At 53.4% G+C, this 17,547-nt stretch overlaps 6 protein-coding genes across 6 annotated transcripts; 2 read left to right on the top strand and 4 right to left on the bottom strand.

Annotated features, from left to right (window-relative positions):
• Nucleotides 1-2,790: 2,790 nt before the first annotated feature.
• Nucleotides 2,791-6,365, top strand: LMH87_010690 (uncharacterized protein; the record flags this gene model as incomplete). The annotated part of the gene is made up of 2 exons (XM_056199708.1): nucleotides 2,791-2,863; nucleotides 3,025-6,365. The coding sequence occupies 2 exons, from the start codon at nucleotides 2,791-2,793 to the stop codon at nucleotides 6,363-6,365; spliced, it is 3,414 nt and encodes a 1,137-aa protein (XP_056051630.1).
• Nucleotides 6,366-7,244: 879 nt separating this feature from the next.
• On the bottom strand, nucleotides 7,245-8,198 carry LMH87_010689 (uncharacterized protein; the record flags this gene model as incomplete). The annotated part of the gene is made up of 1 exon (XM_056199706.1): nucleotides 7,245-8,198. One exon carries the CDS (start codon nucleotides 8,196-8,198, stop codon nucleotides 7,245-7,247), a length of 954 nt encoding a protein of 317 aa, XP_056051629.1.
• A 1,302-nt stretch (nucleotides 8,199-9,500) lies between these two features.
• LMH87_010688 (uncharacterized protein) lies at nucleotides 9,501-10,382 on the top strand (the record flags this gene model as incomplete). Its single annotated transcript, XM_056199705.1, has 1 exon — nucleotides 9,501-10,382. The coding sequence occupies one exon, from the start codon at nucleotides 9,501-9,503 to the stop codon at nucleotides 10,380-10,382; it is 882 nt and encodes a 293-aa protein (XP_056051628.1).
• Nucleotides 10,383-10,661: 279 nt separating this feature from the next.
• LMH87_010687 (uncharacterized protein) lies at nucleotides 10,662-11,642 on the bottom strand (the record flags this gene model as incomplete). The annotated part of the gene is made up of 2 exons (XM_056199704.1): nucleotides 10,662-11,174; nucleotides 11,244-11,642. The coding sequence occupies 2 exons, from the start codon at nucleotides 11,640-11,642 to the stop codon at nucleotides 10,662-10,664; spliced, it is 912 nt and encodes a 303-aa protein (XP_056051627.1).
• A 1,033-nt stretch (nucleotides 11,643-12,675) lies between these two features.
• LMH87_010686 (uncharacterized protein) lies at nucleotides 12,676-13,782 on the bottom strand (the record flags this gene model as incomplete). Its single annotated transcript, XM_056199703.1, has 1 exon — nucleotides 12,676-13,782. One exon carries the CDS (start codon nucleotides 13,780-13,782, stop codon nucleotides 12,676-12,678), a length of 1,107 nt encoding a protein of 368 aa, XP_056051626.1.
• A 516-nt stretch (nucleotides 13,783-14,298) lies between these two features.
• On the bottom strand, nucleotides 14,299-17,035 carry LMH87_010685 (uncharacterized protein; the record flags this gene model as incomplete). The annotated part of the gene is made up of 2 exons (XM_056199702.1): nucleotides 14,299-16,806; nucleotides 16,856-17,035. The coding sequence occupies 2 exons, from the start codon at nucleotides 17,033-17,035 to the stop codon at nucleotides 14,299-14,301; spliced, it is 2,688 nt and encodes an 895-aa protein (XP_056051625.1).
• Nucleotides 17,036-17,547: the final 512 nt, after the last annotated feature.

The raw sequence follows: 17,547 nt of genomic DNA, 5'->3' as shown, positions 1-17,547 counted from the left end.
TGTAATATAGCCTGAGCTGCAGCTAGGCTACACCGAACAGCCACCAGCGCCACGGGCATCAAACTTGAAGGTACGAAGGGAGGTTGTCGAGCTGGGCACAGGACGCAAGAATAAGAACCATGGTCTACCTTAGCGAGCCGTCCTATTCTATTAAACGACAGATGGCTGATGGTTAGAAGAGAAATTTTTCCCAGCATTGAGTAACATCGCGTGTTTGTGCTCCAGGAAGATGGCGCTCATGTCGGCTTTGGCAGGTGGCAGCACACTAACGTTAGAGGTGCGCCGGCGGCAACCGATGCAAACGCCCGTCTCGGTTTCACCTCGGAAGCACCCAAAAGCGCTGCCAAGGTAGCAGGCACAGGCCAGAAATGGTGGCAGAGGAGATGAGATGCTGCGAGCTTCAACTGCACGGAGATGAGCCAGTTTGCTTCCGCAGAATGTCGATAGCAAATTGTGGCACTCGCTGGGCGAAGGCGACGTGGATGCGGACAGCGGCATGGGCGATTCCGTAGGTCACCCATCGAAATGTCACTAGTTACCCATGCTGGCCATGGCTGTTGGGCAGACGAGTGGGGAGCCCTGAAACAGTTGCTGCCCACACGGATCAAATTCAAAGGGAAATGTCAAACGACCAGTAATAAATCTGGAGGGCTCAGTGAGCGTAGCATGGCAACCACCTCATGGGCATGCATGTCCGGTAGGTAGGTAGTACTCACGCCCAAGGAGCTACCACTAACCAGCCTCCGACGCTTTGCTTCGGACATTTTTCGAGCTCTGGTCCCCATTCAAGGTAGGTAGTTTTCTTTCTGGTCAAGGCGCACTTTGCGCCGATTATCTCTTGCTTCAGCACGAGGCGCATAATGTCTTGAAGGTCTTGCACAGGATGCCGCACTACTTGCGCCCACATGTGCAGATGCAGCCAACGAGGACAGCGAGGCTGCGGCAGGGCCTAATGCCGGTGCACAAATGTTTTAGCTGGCCGGACCTGTATCTGCAGGACAAATAAGACAAGGCATGCACCCGCGTATTTGAAGGTACGGCGGCGACGCTGTACTGGCAATTAATAAGTGCGTCTGGCAGTACCTATAGGTCAACATCAAGGCATACTCGACGAGTACCGTATTAATAGACCACCGATAGCATACCAACTGGGAGCTGCCGAAATCAACCAGTCAATTAAGTAATAAGGCATGCAGGCTCTACGAATCCAGCAGCAATAAATCGACAGCGGAGCTTGGCAGCATGCAGGTTACATGGAGACGTACAGGGGCTTTGCAGCGGCTTGCAGCGAATGTAACGCTGGAGGACGGCGCGGCCCTGTTTTGACTGGCGAGTTCTTCCAAAACAGACCTCCAGAATGCCCCTCCGCCAGCAAATCCAGCGCCCTCCGCCGTCCGAGGACCCCGTTCACTCGCATTGGGGCCTCTTGAAAATTAGATGACAGCAAGAGTGAGGATCAACCAATAACTTTGAGCGAGTGAGTTTGCGACAGTATGCTCTGCCGCTCTCTCGAGACTAGCGGCGTCGGTGTCGCTAGACTGTTGGACCCGTCCGTTGGTTAACGTACCCAGAGCCGGGCCTGATCACGGGCGCTGCATCGCAGTAGCCCACGTTCAGGCTCCACGCCTGCGAACCTGCAGATGCGAGAGAGTCTAGCTCTTTTATTATTAGCAGCAAGTAATTCGCACGTATCGTATTGATTTGCTCATTCAAGGGTTATCCACAGTGGCTCTCGCAGCTGCTTCGGCGCCGATGGGGACAGAGAACAGGCTCCTACTTCGCACCGTGCTCAGTCAGCAGAGCGCACTGTGCTGCCACATCGCTGTAATGCAGCGGCGGCGTCGCGCGCCGCTCGAGACATGTCTAGAAGCCCTGGGCAGAGTGTTGCGTGTGCACAGGGCGAGCAAGGGGTCTTGGTTTGTCGAGCAGACCAAGTTCTTAGATCGACTAGGTTCGTCCTATCCTTACTCGCGGCGAGAATGCCAGGCAAACCTAAACGGCTTCCTCGTCCGGGGTATGATGTGGTGACACCGCCCGGAGCCAGCCACCCACGAGCCCCTAGGCAGGAAAGCGGCAGGCGCTGCAGGGTGCTAACGATTTCGAGGGGCGCGCCGTTTGCAGGGCCTCCAGCCTCGCGACCAGCTCATTGACATTGACCAGGCCAGGCCCCAAGGCACCTGATAAGCTAGGTACTAGGTAGGTACCTCCAGGTACCCAGATGTCTGTAAAAGCCCCTGTAAATGGCACAGTGCGCATTCGCACCCCGCCATTGGTGCTGCGTCGCCGCCACCATCCTGCCATCCCGTCCCTACCTTACTTACCAGTCCGTGCAAGCTAATAAACCTTTCTTTCTTCTCTCATCTTCTCTCCTTTCCCGCGATTCTTCCTCTTCCCTCCTTGAGCAGCAATTGCTTCGACTGGCGGGTTCGCGCTGTTCACGAGCGACTTTGTTCCCTGCCCTCTCCCCCAGTTTCCAATTCGACCAGCTCAGCTCCCGCTTCTCGTTTGACATGCACCTCTGGCTCCCACCAACCGCCAGTCGCCGCCCGTCTTCACCTCTTATCGCCCCTCTCTAATCAGCGCACTCAACCCCCCGCTATCGACTCTTTCGCCCGCTGTCTTTCTCTACCACTCACTCTGCCCCACGACAGCTCGGCGGCTCAACCAACAGTGCTGCTCACCGCAATCCTCACAGCGCCAGCACGCAGCGGCCATTTCCTTTCCATAACGTCGGGCTTGGCCATGGTAATGAACGATTCTGGAGCCAGGCCTTCTCGCTCTTCTTCCATCATGACTTCGACATCCCCCACCGCCGCCGCCTCTGCTGCTGCAGCGGTCGCAAAGCCCGCCGGCGACAATTCTGGTGAGAAAAATCCCGCCCGCCACGTTGCTACCCTGCTTGCGTCTGCCGCTTCACCCCTCGTTTGCGCACCTTGGTGCCGAATCATCCCCCCCGGGAAGAATTTCCTGCCTATTGTTATTGCTCTACCCTGAATAACGGCTAACCTTACTGCTAAACGTCAGCTTCTACTATTACTGTCAACCCCAAGCCGGCACCGCCCAGCTTTCCCGCGCCAAAAACCGATAAGCCACGACCCCACGTTTGCGCGACCTGCCAGCGTTCCTTCGCTCGCCTCGAACATTTGAAGCGACACGAGCGCTCTCACACCAAAGAAAAGCCATTTGAGTGTCCCGAGTGTCAACGATGTTTTGCTCGCCGAGACTTGCTCCTGCGACACCAGCAAAAGTTGCATCAAACAACCACCCCCTCGGCCCGCCCACGCAACCGCCGAGAATCTGCCAGCGGCGTCACTCCCGCCCAAGCCCGACGCAAGAATAGCATAGCGGGCGCCAGCGTCGGTGCCGCCGGTCAAGGGAACGCCCAGATGAGACCACGAGCAAATACCATAAGTCATGTTGACGGCTCAGCCATGCAGATGCTGGCCTCCGCCAACGCCTCCGTTGCCAGAGGCATGGGCGGCCACAATAGACACCCGTCCTTGGTAGGCCTGCCACTGCACAATTTCGACTTTGGTAGCATGTCTCTCGCTCTCAGCCAGCGCGGCATGGCTCTCAGCCTCTCCAAGCTTGATACGGGCACCAACGCCGAGCTCGACCCGGCCCTGAGGACGGCACCCGCAGTTGGTCCCTTTGGCACCGAATTTGACTTTGAGAATATTCTCTTTGGCCATGGATCGACCATCAATCCCAACGCGCTCCACTACAACGACTCACCCCAGTCCATGAATGTCGACCAGCAGTCTCCGTTCAGCTCCTCCCTGAACGACCTGTCGTCTGGCCAGCCGTTCGACGATGGCCTCGACTGGGTTGCCGGCTTTGAGCATCAGATGACCTTTCAAAACAACGAAAACGCGATTGACGGATCGAGTCCTTCGGCAATCAGCACCACGAGCCAGAGCGGGATGAGCGATGTGATGGTGGACGGTTCCAATCACCCGGTCCCGGCAGGGTCTTCCACAATGTGGCAGCCGTCCGTCATGGGTCCTCCGCAGATGACGAACCCGTTTGCTATGGATATCAATGGGTCGGTTTTCCCGGATCTCCTCAATGGAGCACCTGTATCACCTCAGCCAGCTTCTCAAAAGATCAATGACCCCTACCTGTCCACGCATCATTCGCAGAGTTCAATGAACCCATCCGTCGTAACGGGACGCAACGCACAAAGCATAAGCAGCTCCCCAAGCTTCCATCCCGGCCCGGACCCTACGCACCCCATCGCTGCCGGGAACCTCGGAGCCTCTCCCGTAACCACCATCACAGATGCCACCCGGACCGCCATTGTGAATATCCTCTCCAAATCCCAACCATTTGGTCGTAAACCCGTGCTCAAGACTGCACCGCAGACTGCCAATAACCAGCCCACCGAGCACCAGCTACCCAGCACCCCGGATCTCCAGCGATACGTTACAGCCTACCTGACGCACTTCCACCCGCATCTTCCATTTTTGCATGTACCCACCCTCAATTTCGATATGTCCAAGCCAGGCCACGATGACGAAGAAGGTTCTCATGGCGGCAAAGGATGTCTTGTTCTGGCCACCGCCATGATCGGCGCCCTGTATGAAAGAGACCTCGAAGTGTCGAAGCAAATTTTTGAGCTATCGAAGCGAATGGTGTTTATGTTTTTACAAGATCGTCGGAAGCAGGAAATGAGTCGGGCAAGGAGCACACCGTCTCTCAGCGGCTCGCAGCCGAGTGACGATGGTTCTGATACTCCCGTCTGGCTTGTCCAGACAATGCTGCTTAACGTGTCTTACGGTCACAACGTTGTCGACAAGATTGCTACCGATATTGCTTCGATGCACATTTCCTCCTTGGTGGGTCTCGCTCAAGGCGCCCAGCTGGCGAAGCCGATTCAACTTCACGTCCCGAATATTGAAGATGTGCAAATGGCCAACGATGACAATTTTGAACGCAAGAAGGAGCGTCTACAAGATCATCAATGGCTCGAGTGGAGCAGAATGGAAGGGCGCAAGCGCACCCTCTACGCTGTGTTCCTCTTATCTAGCGTTCTGGTAACGGCATACAACCATGCGCCAGCTCTGACGAATTCCGAAATCATGATTGATCTGCCCTGCGATGAAGAATTTTGGGCTGCAGAAACTAGTGTCGATTTTTTCGCCAGGGGTGGTGTCCGCGGTGCTGCTCACAACACGCCACCATTTCGCGAGGCCCTAGGCGAGCTGCTTCACTCGAGTCAAAGAGAAACGGGCGAGATGCCGATGAAGAACATGTCGGTCGCCTTTGACAACATACCCAACCCCAGCAAGCCACCCGGTAGCAAGCTTAACCCGAGTTCCTATGCAATGCTTATGCTCATTTATGCACTTCACAACTACATCTGGGAGACGCGCCAGCGACACCACAACAAGGTGTGGACCAACGAGGAGACGGAACGCATGCATCGGCACATTGAGCCCGCTCTGCGCGCCTGGCAGATGGCATGGGCAAGTAACCCGCGCCATTGCGTAGAGCGACCGAACCCTTACGGTCTGGGTCCCTTACCCGCCGACTCCATTCCACTGCTTGATCTGGCCTATGTGCGCCTCTTTGTCAATCTATCTCGCGCCAAAGAGCGGTTCTGGGAGCGCGACTGGGTGGGCATGGCCAACGAGATTGCCCGAGGCAGCCAAGTCATTGAGAATCGCGCCGACGGGTCAACTACTGAGTCCAGCAGTCGAGCAGAGCCCGCCGATGCCAACATGGGCGATGCCATTGTGTCCGACTCTCCCGGTCCACAGACGCAATCCATCGACTTTGCGCGATTTAACGGCTCTGGTGACGATTTGAACTCAGCCGAGCGAGTCACATCTCGGCGCGAGAAGCACCTCCGCAAAGCCTCATTCTTCGCCGCTGACTCCCTCCTCATGGCCGACCGACTAGGCCTGTCAGTAGCCGATCTGTGGGGCGGCGAGCTCCCTCTACAAGCAGCGCTCTGCGCGTTTGACTGCCTCCAAGTGCTCGCCGAGTGGGTGGCGACGCTGCAGGATCGCGTCGGGCCGTATCTAGGCATCGTCGGCCATGACGACATCGATTTCGGACAGATGCCCGCGATCATGATGCTCGAGGAGGATGACGTCAGGCTCCTGGAAAAAGTCAAGAACATTGTCGACTCAATTGGGGCCAAGGCCAAGGAGAAGCTGGCCGCAGCGGGCATCGACCCGAACTTTACTCTCGTCGAGCCGGGTGGCTATGTGCCGAAGTTGTTGCGGCTCTTTGGCATCATGTTGAATAATGCGGGCGTTTGGCAGGTCTTTCAGATTCTCGCCCAGTGTTTGGAATCACAGGCCCTTCACGCGCGGAATCGTGCGCAGCGATCGACGACTACGCCCATGACGGATTGACGAGCAAGAAATATATAGCGCGGCGTTTTTTTCTCTTTGCCCCAACAGGTTCGTGCAACGACAGCGAATATTATTAAAAAAAGATGAGATGTGAATTGGAAACCGATACCCCGGCTGGACGACTGAAGGAAGATGGCGACGAGGAGAAACAGGACAATGATGAGTCAATCAAGATACGAAGGGATCAGGACGAGGGGCTCACACACAGTGGCTAGAAGCTATCTAGCTGTTATGAGTGCGTGAGGATGTGAACATATGTGAAATTTGGTGTTTGCTCAACTTTTTATCTAGCGTAGGAGGAAATGTAAGGCTATTTGATCTTTAGAGGTGTGCTTCTCTTGATGTACACATGTGCACATACAAAGATCGGCTAAGTTCTCCGTGAGAGGGCTACATCTGGCTAGGGCTGTGCTTTGGTGGCAGTGTCGGTACCTATTATGTCATTCGATAGCCTTCTCCCAGCCCAGTACAGACATTCTGTAGCATCAGCGCGTCCTATTTACGGAAGGGTGGCACGTTTTCTATTGTGCTGCTCCTCATCGGTCAGAATTGCTCGAGGCCGACTGCAGGGTAAGTAGTGGCTAGATTTGGAGTATTTGTCTCTTGCTGGCGAAACAGCCTTTACTCCGAGCTCTCTTGTATTTCGCCAAAGTCATCGGCAAAGCGCTCTTGTTGAGACTTCCTTTTCTTTCGGTTTGGGGTACTAGGTATGATGGCGAGACTAAGTTAAGGTTGTGTTTATGCGGCCATACCGTCAACACACCCTCGCCACAAGCATAGCTACAGAATTTACTACAGCTAAAGGTTTCGAGTATAATGTAATCATATTTCAACTATTCATTTGAATTAGACTATTCTAATAGCCATTTTAGACGGAACCTAGTTGAGGGTGACCTCCCTCTTGCTGATCGCGTCGCCACCGTCGTTGTACTGGGTTAGGACGATAGAGTCTCCCATAGCAATGGGCTCGATTTCGGTGACGTGAGCGCTAAGCGAGACATCAGGCGCCGGGCCGAGTCCGCGGCGAGACTTCTTGGAGTCGCCCATCGGCACGGGCTTGCTGTTGGTCAAGCGGTGGCTACAGGTGCCTCCGGGCAGGATCTGGTCGCCCAGGTAGCCCTGGACAGTGGCATACTGGTGGAAAATGGCCTTCCAGTTGGGCTGGATGGTGCCGACGCCACCGGGGACGACCTTATCGAAGAGGCCAACGACGGTCTCTTGTGCGAGGTTCTCCTGCTGCGAGGACTGGGCGTAGCCGTCGCAGACAGCCGAGTCCTGGTTGTAGTTGTCAAGCCAGACCTTGCTGTTAGAGAAGGGGGCGCCGTACTTCGGGTCAAAGGCGTGCGAGTCGAGCGAGTGGCCTGTCTCATGCACAAAGACTGTGATTTCGCAGTCACCGTTCATCTGGATGTTGTCACCAGCGCTGCCCGCCGAGCGAGTGCCGGGAAGGGCAATAATGTGACGGATGTAAGAGCGCATCTTGACGGGCATGCGGCCAAACATGTCAATCATGGCCGTCTCGCTGAGCGGCGAGTCCTTATGACGGCAAAAGACCCACGAGTCTGGGCAGTCCTCGTAGTGGATGTTGAACGGCGTGATGTCGAAAGGGGAGAAGTTGTTGGACTTGGCCAGGTTCTTGCAGTCCTCGGGGATCCAGCCCGGGCCCCATTTGTCCCATGTGCGCTTCGCCGGCTGCAAGTGCTGCATCAGACCCGGTCCCAGGCTGCCGAGGCCGCCATTGGGGAACTGAGGGTTGATAATGGGCTTGTTCAGGGCGGCCGAGGCCAAGGGGAGGGTGGCGGCAATGGCCGTGGAGATGGTGGTGAAATGCATGGTGTGTAGCCGTGACAGAAAAATTGAGAGTGTCTAACTTGATCCTTAGCAGCAAATTCCGAGGAAGCACAGCAGCGACTGCTCACTATATATACTTCATATATTCGTTTAAAGCCCACGCCACAATCAAGTGTAAGGTTGCAATTAAAGCTGATGGGCCAGCGCCTAGTCTCGGCGATACCCCAGCCTCTGGGGACGGCTGTATGCCATCGCACCAATCGTAGCCCAGGACGTTGACAGAATTGTTGAAAACTTGGTCGAAAAACGTAGTTCGAAGCAACTTAGCGGCATGGCGCATTTTTCGGCGATTCCCAATTTGGGTCTTTTGTGGCTGCAATATCACACTGTAATTGTTATAGCTCAGGGGAGTGAGAGAAGCTTCACGCACCGAGACGAAGTGGACTGCGGCGCCCTGTTGATCGGCATGCTTTTTCTTCCTCCTCTCTAACCGCTGAGACTGGTATCATGCCTTTTCTCTCTGTCATTCTTCGCTGTGGCTTGTTATCGCGCTCAGCTTGCCAAGACTGTCAGCTCTCTCGCAGCCCACGATAGTTGCTAGGAGTTGTCCCCTGATGAGTGGAGGTCGGTCAGCACTAACACTCCTTCCACCACCACTGCTCCCCAGTAAGCGCTGGGAGAGGGGCGTTCCCGACTGCAGGAGGCTACTCTGTGCGAACAAAGCATCATTCATTAATTCCACGCTTTCCACAAAGATCTAGACAGTAACAAGGCGGCGAAGAAAAAAAAAAAACACGGTACCCGCTTCAACTGCCGAAGAGGAGCTTTGAGGTCATAGACAGGCGAATGAAGCCAATCAAAATCAAGGAAAACAACACAAGCGTCACTCCACGCATTAAGCCCCAGCAAGCACAGGTATCCTCGGTACAAAACAACTAGACGACGGTAGCCTATTAAAAAATAAAGACGTGAGAAATTAGGGGGGGGGGGAGACCATATTCTGTATTATATGAGGATAGTAGTTATCTTTTTGCATATTTTTTTTAGGAGTTGAAAGCCTCTTTATATTGCGGTAGAGAACGTGATATGTACCTTTGGTAGGTGGGTTTCATGACTTCAGAGCTTCTCCTCGATCATCAGAGGGATGGAAGCTGTGTACTTGGCTTGAGGCCCGCTGCAGCTGCTCCGTCGTCTTAAATCCGAACCGCTGCATCCGAAACGAGGAATAAAAGACTCGCAGCACGCCTATATAAAGCGAAACATTCTATTTAACGAAAGATTCGTCCCTTACCGTCTCAAACATAGAATCCCGCGCAACAATCAGATCAGCTACTTCTTCACACAATGCCTCCTCATCCTGATTCTGCTGCTGTGAAATTCACCACCACCATTCATCATGACACGTATCCAGCCATCGCGAAATGCAATCTGCAGGGACGAACCGTTCTCATTACCGGAGCTTCCAAAGGCATTGGCCGCCATGCAGCGATAGCTATGGCGAGAAATGGAGCGTCAAACATCATCATCGCAGCTCGGTCCAACCTAGATGGTGTTGAAAGAGATGTCTTGAATGCGGCCCCAGAGAGCAGCAGCCGTACCGATAGTCTTCGAGTTATGCAAATTCAGCTAGACGCTACAAGCGCGGAGAGTGTCGCGACGGCTGTCACCAAAGTACAAGCCTCCTTCTCAGCCGTCGATGTCCTCATCAACAGTGCTGGCTCCCTGGAAATTTGGAAACCAGTGTTGGAGTCGGATCCTGAGGAATGGTGGAATACTTATGAAGTCAACCTCCGAGGCACATATCTCCTTTGTCGCGCGTTCTTGCCTCTACTCCTGGCCAGCTCACTCAAGACAATTGTCAACGTGACTTCTATTGGTGCATTAATGGTGAGCCCGGGCGCGTCGGCGTATCAAACATCAAAAGTCGCCGTAACACGATTTACGGAATTTCTCAGCGCCGAATACTCCGAGCAGGGGTTGGTTGCCTTTTCGATACATCCTGGCGCCGTGAAAACGGAGCTGGCATTGAACATGCCACAGCACATGCACGAGGTTTTAATCGACGCTCCTCAGTTGCCCGCCGATACTGTATGCTGGCTGGTACAGGAAAGACGCCCCTGGCTCGGTGGCAGGTATATAAGTGTTAATTGGGATATGATGGAGCTGCTCAGCAAAAAGGAAGAGATTGTTGAAAAAGATACACTGAAATTTCAACTAGGCCAGTAATTAACATCTGTAATTTTACGGCAGGTTTAACCATTTCCATGCAAACGTCCCAAATACCTCAGAAGTATTCCGTCTTGATTCTGTTGTCTTTTCGACACGTTGTATTGCTCATCTATTGATAGCATATACTTCTCGCCTCCCTGACGATAGTCGGTGCCTTCTACCTTTACTCGTATTGGTGAGGTTTCAGAAATGAGTTTCGAGTTGACAAAAAGTGCCATGAAGCCGCGCTTGACGACGGCACTGACGCCGTCCTACTTCACTGGTGGCGCGGGTTTCCTAGTCGCCATTCGATTTCCCGCGTCGCACATCTCTCTCGTGGCATGAAATCGTGTCGCTTGAAGGCCCCATGCTCTCATGATCACTCACGAAGTATGCTCCCTGCCGACTTGGTTGTTGGCGTTGGAGAATGCGAATCAGTCGGTTCAGAATCGCAAACTCAATCTTGAGCTTAATGCCATAGATGCATGGCTTCAAGGCAGCTTGCAAGTAAAAGAGATCGGCGCACTGGATACCGAGGAGCGTGATGTCGAGAGCAATGATGAGGATATTGACATAAACAAGGTGGCGTAGAACGGAAAAGCGCTCGCTTGACGGCGAACCACCTTTCGTTGAGGTGGATGCGAGTGACCAAAAGCGTTGCTCAAGTGGTAAAATATCCTTCAAATGCTTATATGTCTGGAAGATGTACAGCATGCTCAGAGCGAACTCTTGAGCGAAGTAGATGATGAGTTGAATCCGATCCCATTTCAGATTGAATGAATGCAGGGCGGGATTGACATTCGTGGCTTGCTGCAGAACGTCCCCGGGTTAGCAGGCTAGCGTAACCATATGGCGTGCCCGTGTAATGTAGCTACTTACAGCCAGTGTGCCAATGATCATGGTCGGTATAGAGAATACGACCGAGTTGAAGATGAGCACGTATTTTATAATTTGCAGCGTTTTCGTGGTGCGCATCAGTAAATGCAGTCGTGAGTACAGAACCCAGCTCTGAGGAACGACCATAATAAACCAGGTGATGTATATCATGACGAGAGACGGAACCGGATCCTTCCAAATATCGAAGTCGGCAAGTATCATAAATAGTGGTTGTAGAATGACGCCCCAGGACGCAAGCGCACACGACCAGAAATAAAGTCCATGTTTTCGCTTGAACAGGAAAAATAGGGAGATGTTGATTTCGATGCCAATGTACCATGAGATAGCGGCTAGGCCAGCCATCGCCATCGCCATTGGCAAGTCTTTTTGAATGTCCTGCATTTGATCTGTGTTGTGTTTCGAGAATGCTATGCAGCGTGTACTGATTTGCGAATTTGGTTGCTTCTACTTCCGCATAGGGCCGCAGCGCCGACGAACCGTAAAAAGCATCAGCTTAGCTGTGCGACATGGGAAAAAGCATGCGCACACGATTGGGCGGTCGAGAAACGTCACAGAGCAGTCGCACGCTGGTTTTCGGTATCTCAGCTGCGCGCGGAGCATAGAATAGGCGTTACGCGCACAGGAGGCATCGCTTCGAGTTGTATTGGATTAAAATAGTTGAAGGATGAAAATTTCTCGAATTCGCCGCCAGCATCGAGCGCAGGCAGTGCAGGCCTAATAATCATTGAATAGTAAGGGGCCCTGCTATACCGAGTTAGGCGATCGACAACACGCATCTGGCGCTGAACTCAAAACACGCCAACGAAGAGCCCCTGCCAGCTGAAGGTCCATGTTTCGACACAGACGGAGTATCCAGCTAATTTAGGTCTGGCTGGCTGCTGCTTCAAGTCAGCTCGCAGCACATTTGGGACACCTTTAATGACATGGGTTACATCGTCAAGAGGATACTACAGTACACGGAACAGCCACTTCCAGGCCGTCATTGCACAGAGGCTGGAGGGGATTTTCCTTGTCCATCGATTGCAATGTACCACAGGAGAAGCCAGTTTCAGACGGGCTACTTCCTTGTTACAGAGCTATTGCAAAGAATCCTCACATCGGTGGGAAGAAGACCACCCCTCATACGTGTCCCCTACGACAGCATGTAACTACTGTTCGGCGTGCTTCTGCGCTCTAATTATTTTCGGCACCAACAACTCAGCCTAACAAAGTTTGAGCACTTATCGGCGGCACACATGTACTACTAGTGCGCCTGCATGGTCTTCTCATTTTGCTTCATTCTTCGCAACTGGTATTTGCCAACTATTTAACAAAGACTAAAAATACGGCGAACCACAGCCAGCAAGAAGAAAAAGGCCGCATAGAGATAGAAACTGCATAACTCCCTTTCGTACAATCCGGTGTAAAAATGAGATTACTTGCTGGAAGCTTTTTTGGCAGCATTCATCTTTGCAGTCTGCGCACCGAGCACATCGTGAATGAGGACCTGGATCCAGGTGGGCCAGCCGCGCAAAGCAGATGTGCCGGCTGATGACTTGGGGATAACCACTTGACCACCTCTGCGCGCAAAGATGCGTTCCGTGGTGTCATCGGCAACCTGTTCAGGCGTGAGCATCCGGACGCCGCCGTCCTTGAGGTGGTTCTCGAAATCGGTGAGCAGGGGTGTGGCGACAAAGTTGGGGTGCACGACAGTCGCCAGCACGTTGGGGGCGTTGTACGCATGGCGCAGCTCGGTGCGCAAGGCCTCGTGGAAGGCGAGAGCGGATGCCTTCGTCGCGCCATAATCGGCATGGCCAGGCAGGCTGACAAAGGAGGCCACAGATGCAATGGTCACAACATGGCCCTTGTCAGCCTTGATCATGGAGGGCAGGAATTGCTGGCAGGTTGTCCAGTGGCACATGGTGTTGATGGCGAATATTTTTTGCAGAGCCTTTTCAGAAATGTCAAGGATGTTAGCCGGCACCGCAATACCAGCGTTATTGATGAGGATGGTAGGGTTGCCAAGATCGCGGCGAATGTTGGCAGCGACGTCGGCCACAGACGCCGTCGAGGTGACGTCGCACTTGTAGTACTTTATGCCTGCGGAATCGCCGCTGAGCTCCTTGGGCAGTGGCTGGATGTCGAGGACGGCGACACGGATTCCCTTGGTGCGCAGCTTGCGGACAATGGCCAGGCCAATGCCGCTGCAGCCGCCAGTCACGACGGCAATCTCTCTTGGCCAGTCCCAGCCCGGCGCGGGCCCCCAGCGCCACGAATTGGCGGCCATGTCGCTGAGCTTGCGGTTGATGGTGCGGGTCAGCCCCAGACCGAGGAGGACCTTGAGGACCGTCTTGGCGACAGTCAGGTCATAGTCGGGCGGAAGAGAGGCGCGCTGCAACGTCTGTGCCAGGACATCCTGGGGTGCGCGGAGGAGGAAAGCGAGCAGGGCGCCTGAGACGATGGGATTAAGGCTCAAATTGACGGCGCTGCCAACGGCCTTGGCGATGAAGGAGTGTTCAAGTGCGTAGACGAGGCCCGACATTGTTAATAGATGCGTACGATCAGAATGAGGGGGTTAGATAGGGAGGGAGGGTTGGAGTTGATTGAGAGACGGAAGACGAGAGACGAAAGACGAGGGTGAGGAGCGAGGAATGGATGGAATAGGAACGCAATAGCAAGTAATGTTGGTCCAATATTATACAGAAAGTGAATTTTAATGTTGCCTCGCTTCGGCAGTGGCCAGCTTCTTTACCTCGGAGCTTCGGCGGGATGCCAACAGCGGAGAGGATGCGGGGCAACAAGCTAACCCACGGGGCCGGTTCCATCAACGCTATCCGCTCCGATCGTAGAGACCCTGCGCCCGATCAATATTTAGAAACGAGTTCGTATTCATCAAGTAAAATCTATCCCCGTTCGCCAATCCCCAGGAGTCTCGCGCTCTCATTATCTAGCGCGCAATTTATAAATACTTTTCATGCTCAAATACAACAAAACGTACACAATGCCACACATGTATGCAGGTAGCTGCGAATGCCGTCTCTTCCCCTCCCCTCGCCAATCAAATAGCCAGCTTCTCCAGCGAGTACGGCTCGACCTTTTGGCTGATTAGGTGGCCCGTCTCTCGCGCACTGCGCTGCACCACCTCGCCGCCCGACACAATCTTCTCTTTGGTCGGCATTTGCTTGACCTTGAGGCCTAGCGGCAGGATTCGCGATTCTTGGCCCTCCAGCTGCACCGTCATCGGCTTGTTGATGTTCCATGCCACCTGGCGCCCGGCGCTGTTCTTCTGCATAGCCTGTCCGTAGCGGACAGCTTCGCTCACGACGCCGTTCATGTGCACAGCTTCTTCGATACCCTCGAGGGCTGCCGTCACTTCGAGCCTCAGCGCCGTAAGGAAATCACCCGTCTCTGCCTTGTCCGCCCAGGACATGGCATCGTTGAACAGCCACCCCCCAGAGCCGATAGCATCCATACAACGACCTAGCAGGTCGGCAATCAGCGTGATGACTCCGTCTGGGGGAGAATCGTTGCCTTCCGATTCAAGGCTAATGGTATCAACGTAAAGCGACGTCCAAGCTCCACGTACAAGCTCCATGCGTAGTAGGTAGATAAAGGCCAGTACCTCTTCCGTGCGCACAGTACTGCGAAGAGCCTTGACTGTCGCAATAGCAGGTTGACGCCACAATTTGGTAAAAGCAAGCGTCAGTCCGCGCGAGCGGCTGCTAGAGTCGTCGCCTAGATAGCGCTCCGTAACAGCAATCTCGCGCTCCAGGTCGTCTAGGTCCATCTCGTATTTATCCTTCGACTCGTGTGGTTCGTCCGTGAGGAGCTTGGTGCTGTTCATCTTTCTCGTATCGGGTATTAGGTCCATGCTGAGCATGAGCGCGCGGATGGCCAGAATTAGTTCAGCTTCGCCCAGTTTGGTTGCTTGCAGATAGTTGAGCAGTAGCGACATGGACGGCTCCGCATCTGTAATGCAGCTTATCAAATCCACCGCAATCTTCCTATCGTCGACCCCGTTTAGTTCTTCAACAAAGGCAGACCGCAAGTTGGAAATCGTAATATGCCCAGCAACGACTAGATATGTCATGACGTTGCTGTCGGGGAGCACAAGTCTCAGATGCAGGTGCGTGTCTTGGCCGGTCGCCTCAATCGAAAAGACTTGGCTGAGAGCATAAATGACCCACCGCCTATCGACAGCAGCATATTTGCTGCCATCGCGATGCCACCGCCATTCGCCACTGTCTGCGGTTCGTTCGACACTCTGCTCATTAGAGTGATTCATGTGGAATTTCTCCCGCAGAAGCTCTTCCCACTTGTCCAGCTCATTAGTCGCGAGCAGCTCATCTGCTGTCAGTACATCGCTTCTATATTCCTCCATGTATGACTCTGTAACAGTACCAGGGACATGGCGAGAGAATGTGGCAGAGTCAGAGTGCTTTGTTCGCTTTGGTGTAGCCTCGAGAGTAGTGCCACGGCCGATCGAGTCGATCAGTAGACCCTCCTTGCGACGCTTGCCATGACTGCTGGGCGGCTCAACGTGGATGGAGACTAACACATTGTCCACCAGAGCTACAGCGAGATCTTGGCTGCGGACGTAGCTCAGAAGTCGGCACGAACGAGGCTTCTGGCTTTCGGTAGGTAATTCCGAAAGATCCAAAGCCACCTTAGCGTGCATAGATCTGTATTGGTAGTTGAATAGTGTAATTGTTTCGAGCGACGCTGAGAGAACGAATGGTCGCGAGACCTTGGCAAAGGTCGTAGCTTCCTCGGTTTCAAAGGTGGATTTGGGCTTCGGAATAGCACCAGAAAGGTCGAAAATTGTGAGAACATTGCTTTGGAGCTGGAACAAGGTCGCAGACTGAACATCGACCTGATAGACTGCCGCGTCACTGTTGACGCTAGACGGAATGGGTGAAATGTCTAGGGGCACCAGTTTCTGCATGTCGGCGTTGGCATTCGAGCTTCGCATGGCGGCCAGGATAATGAGATGCCGGCTCGTCTGCTGTTTGTTGTTGCTGCTTCTCGTGACAAGAGCAATGAGTTCTGGCTCACCGGCCTCGACCGATTTAGGAAGCGCGCTAAAAACTTCAGGTTTGTTCTTGAACATGCTGTCCGTAAACTCGCTCAGGCAGCCCGACGCAGCATATTCGACCTCGAACCGATCAATTTTGGTAGCGGCAACGTCCTGCATAGAAGACTTGGCGGTGGCACTCCAACTCGTAGACAGAGTCTCGCCAGAAAGCGACAAGACCTCTCCGCCAATGCAGACCAGAATAACGTCACCAATAGCGGATTCCTTAGAAGGAATTGATGAACAAGTGATGTATTTGACAGAAGAAGTTTTCAATGTCTTCGAGGCTGTCGTCGACACGGTTTTGCCATCAAGACTAACAACGTCCTTGAATAATGTGATCTTTTGTGTTGATTTGTCGCTCATCACAGCGTACGTGTATCTCGATACGTCGCTAGACTCTGCGGTGCGGATTCGTACAGAGTATGGCGCGCAGATAAAGGACTCTTGTGGCGGAATCGGGTACGAAGTTATTTGCCTCGAGGTTGGGATCTGAAAGAATTAGCACAGACTATCAGCATTTGTTTTTGGCTATACATACATCATAAATGCTTGTATTTTCGCCGTCGATACCAACAACAAGCTCAGTCCTCTTCCTCTTTTTTGAGCCCTCTTTTTGGCCATAGACTTCTCTGGCAACAATGTTGCCTTTAGTGTGGTCCAGCGGCCGTGGCAACGTCGCCAAGACAAATGGCCTATGGATTTTATACTCAGCAGCCATGGCGATATTTTCGAGGGTTGTAAGGGCTCGAAAACTCCTCCTCGTGGTCGCAATTGAAGATGCTAGCTTAACAGCTTATTTCAAGATTCTGCCTTCGTCGTCAGTGCAAACAAAAAAAAAATGCGGCCCGACAGAAAAGTCCGTATAGCGGGGCGCTTCTGCCGGGCGGTCAGTCACCCTTCAGGTGGGCTCAACTAGTATGTAGATCTACCACTTAAACGGTACGTACCTTTTTGCTACGGCGCGTCACATTGGTTCGACGCGTCCGTCCTACCACTAAGGTCTTCCAGCGTTGAGATTGAATTTGGAGTTGTTCGTTTGCACAATTTAATCTGCAAACCTTTCAACAGCACGACACTTGACTTTTCCCTATCGCGCCATTTGCCTACTTTCGAAAATATCCATCTGTCTTATTTTCGCAGGGACACAACCCATGGTCGACTACGTGTTGCTCTAGAAGTGTGCCAGTGGAGGAATCATCAGGAAGCCCTTCGGGGCATTCGCTGTACACG

Source organism: Akanthomyces muscarius, chromosome 4 (genome assembly GCF_028009165.1).
Source record: "Akanthomyces muscarius strain Ve6 chromosome 4, whole genome shotgun sequence".
NCBI classification, from domain to species: Eukaryota; Fungi; Ascomycota; class Sordariomycetes; order Hypocreales; family Cordycipitaceae; genus Akanthomyces; species Akanthomyces muscarius.
This window is presented reverse-complemented; position numbering and strand designations above follow the sequence as displayed.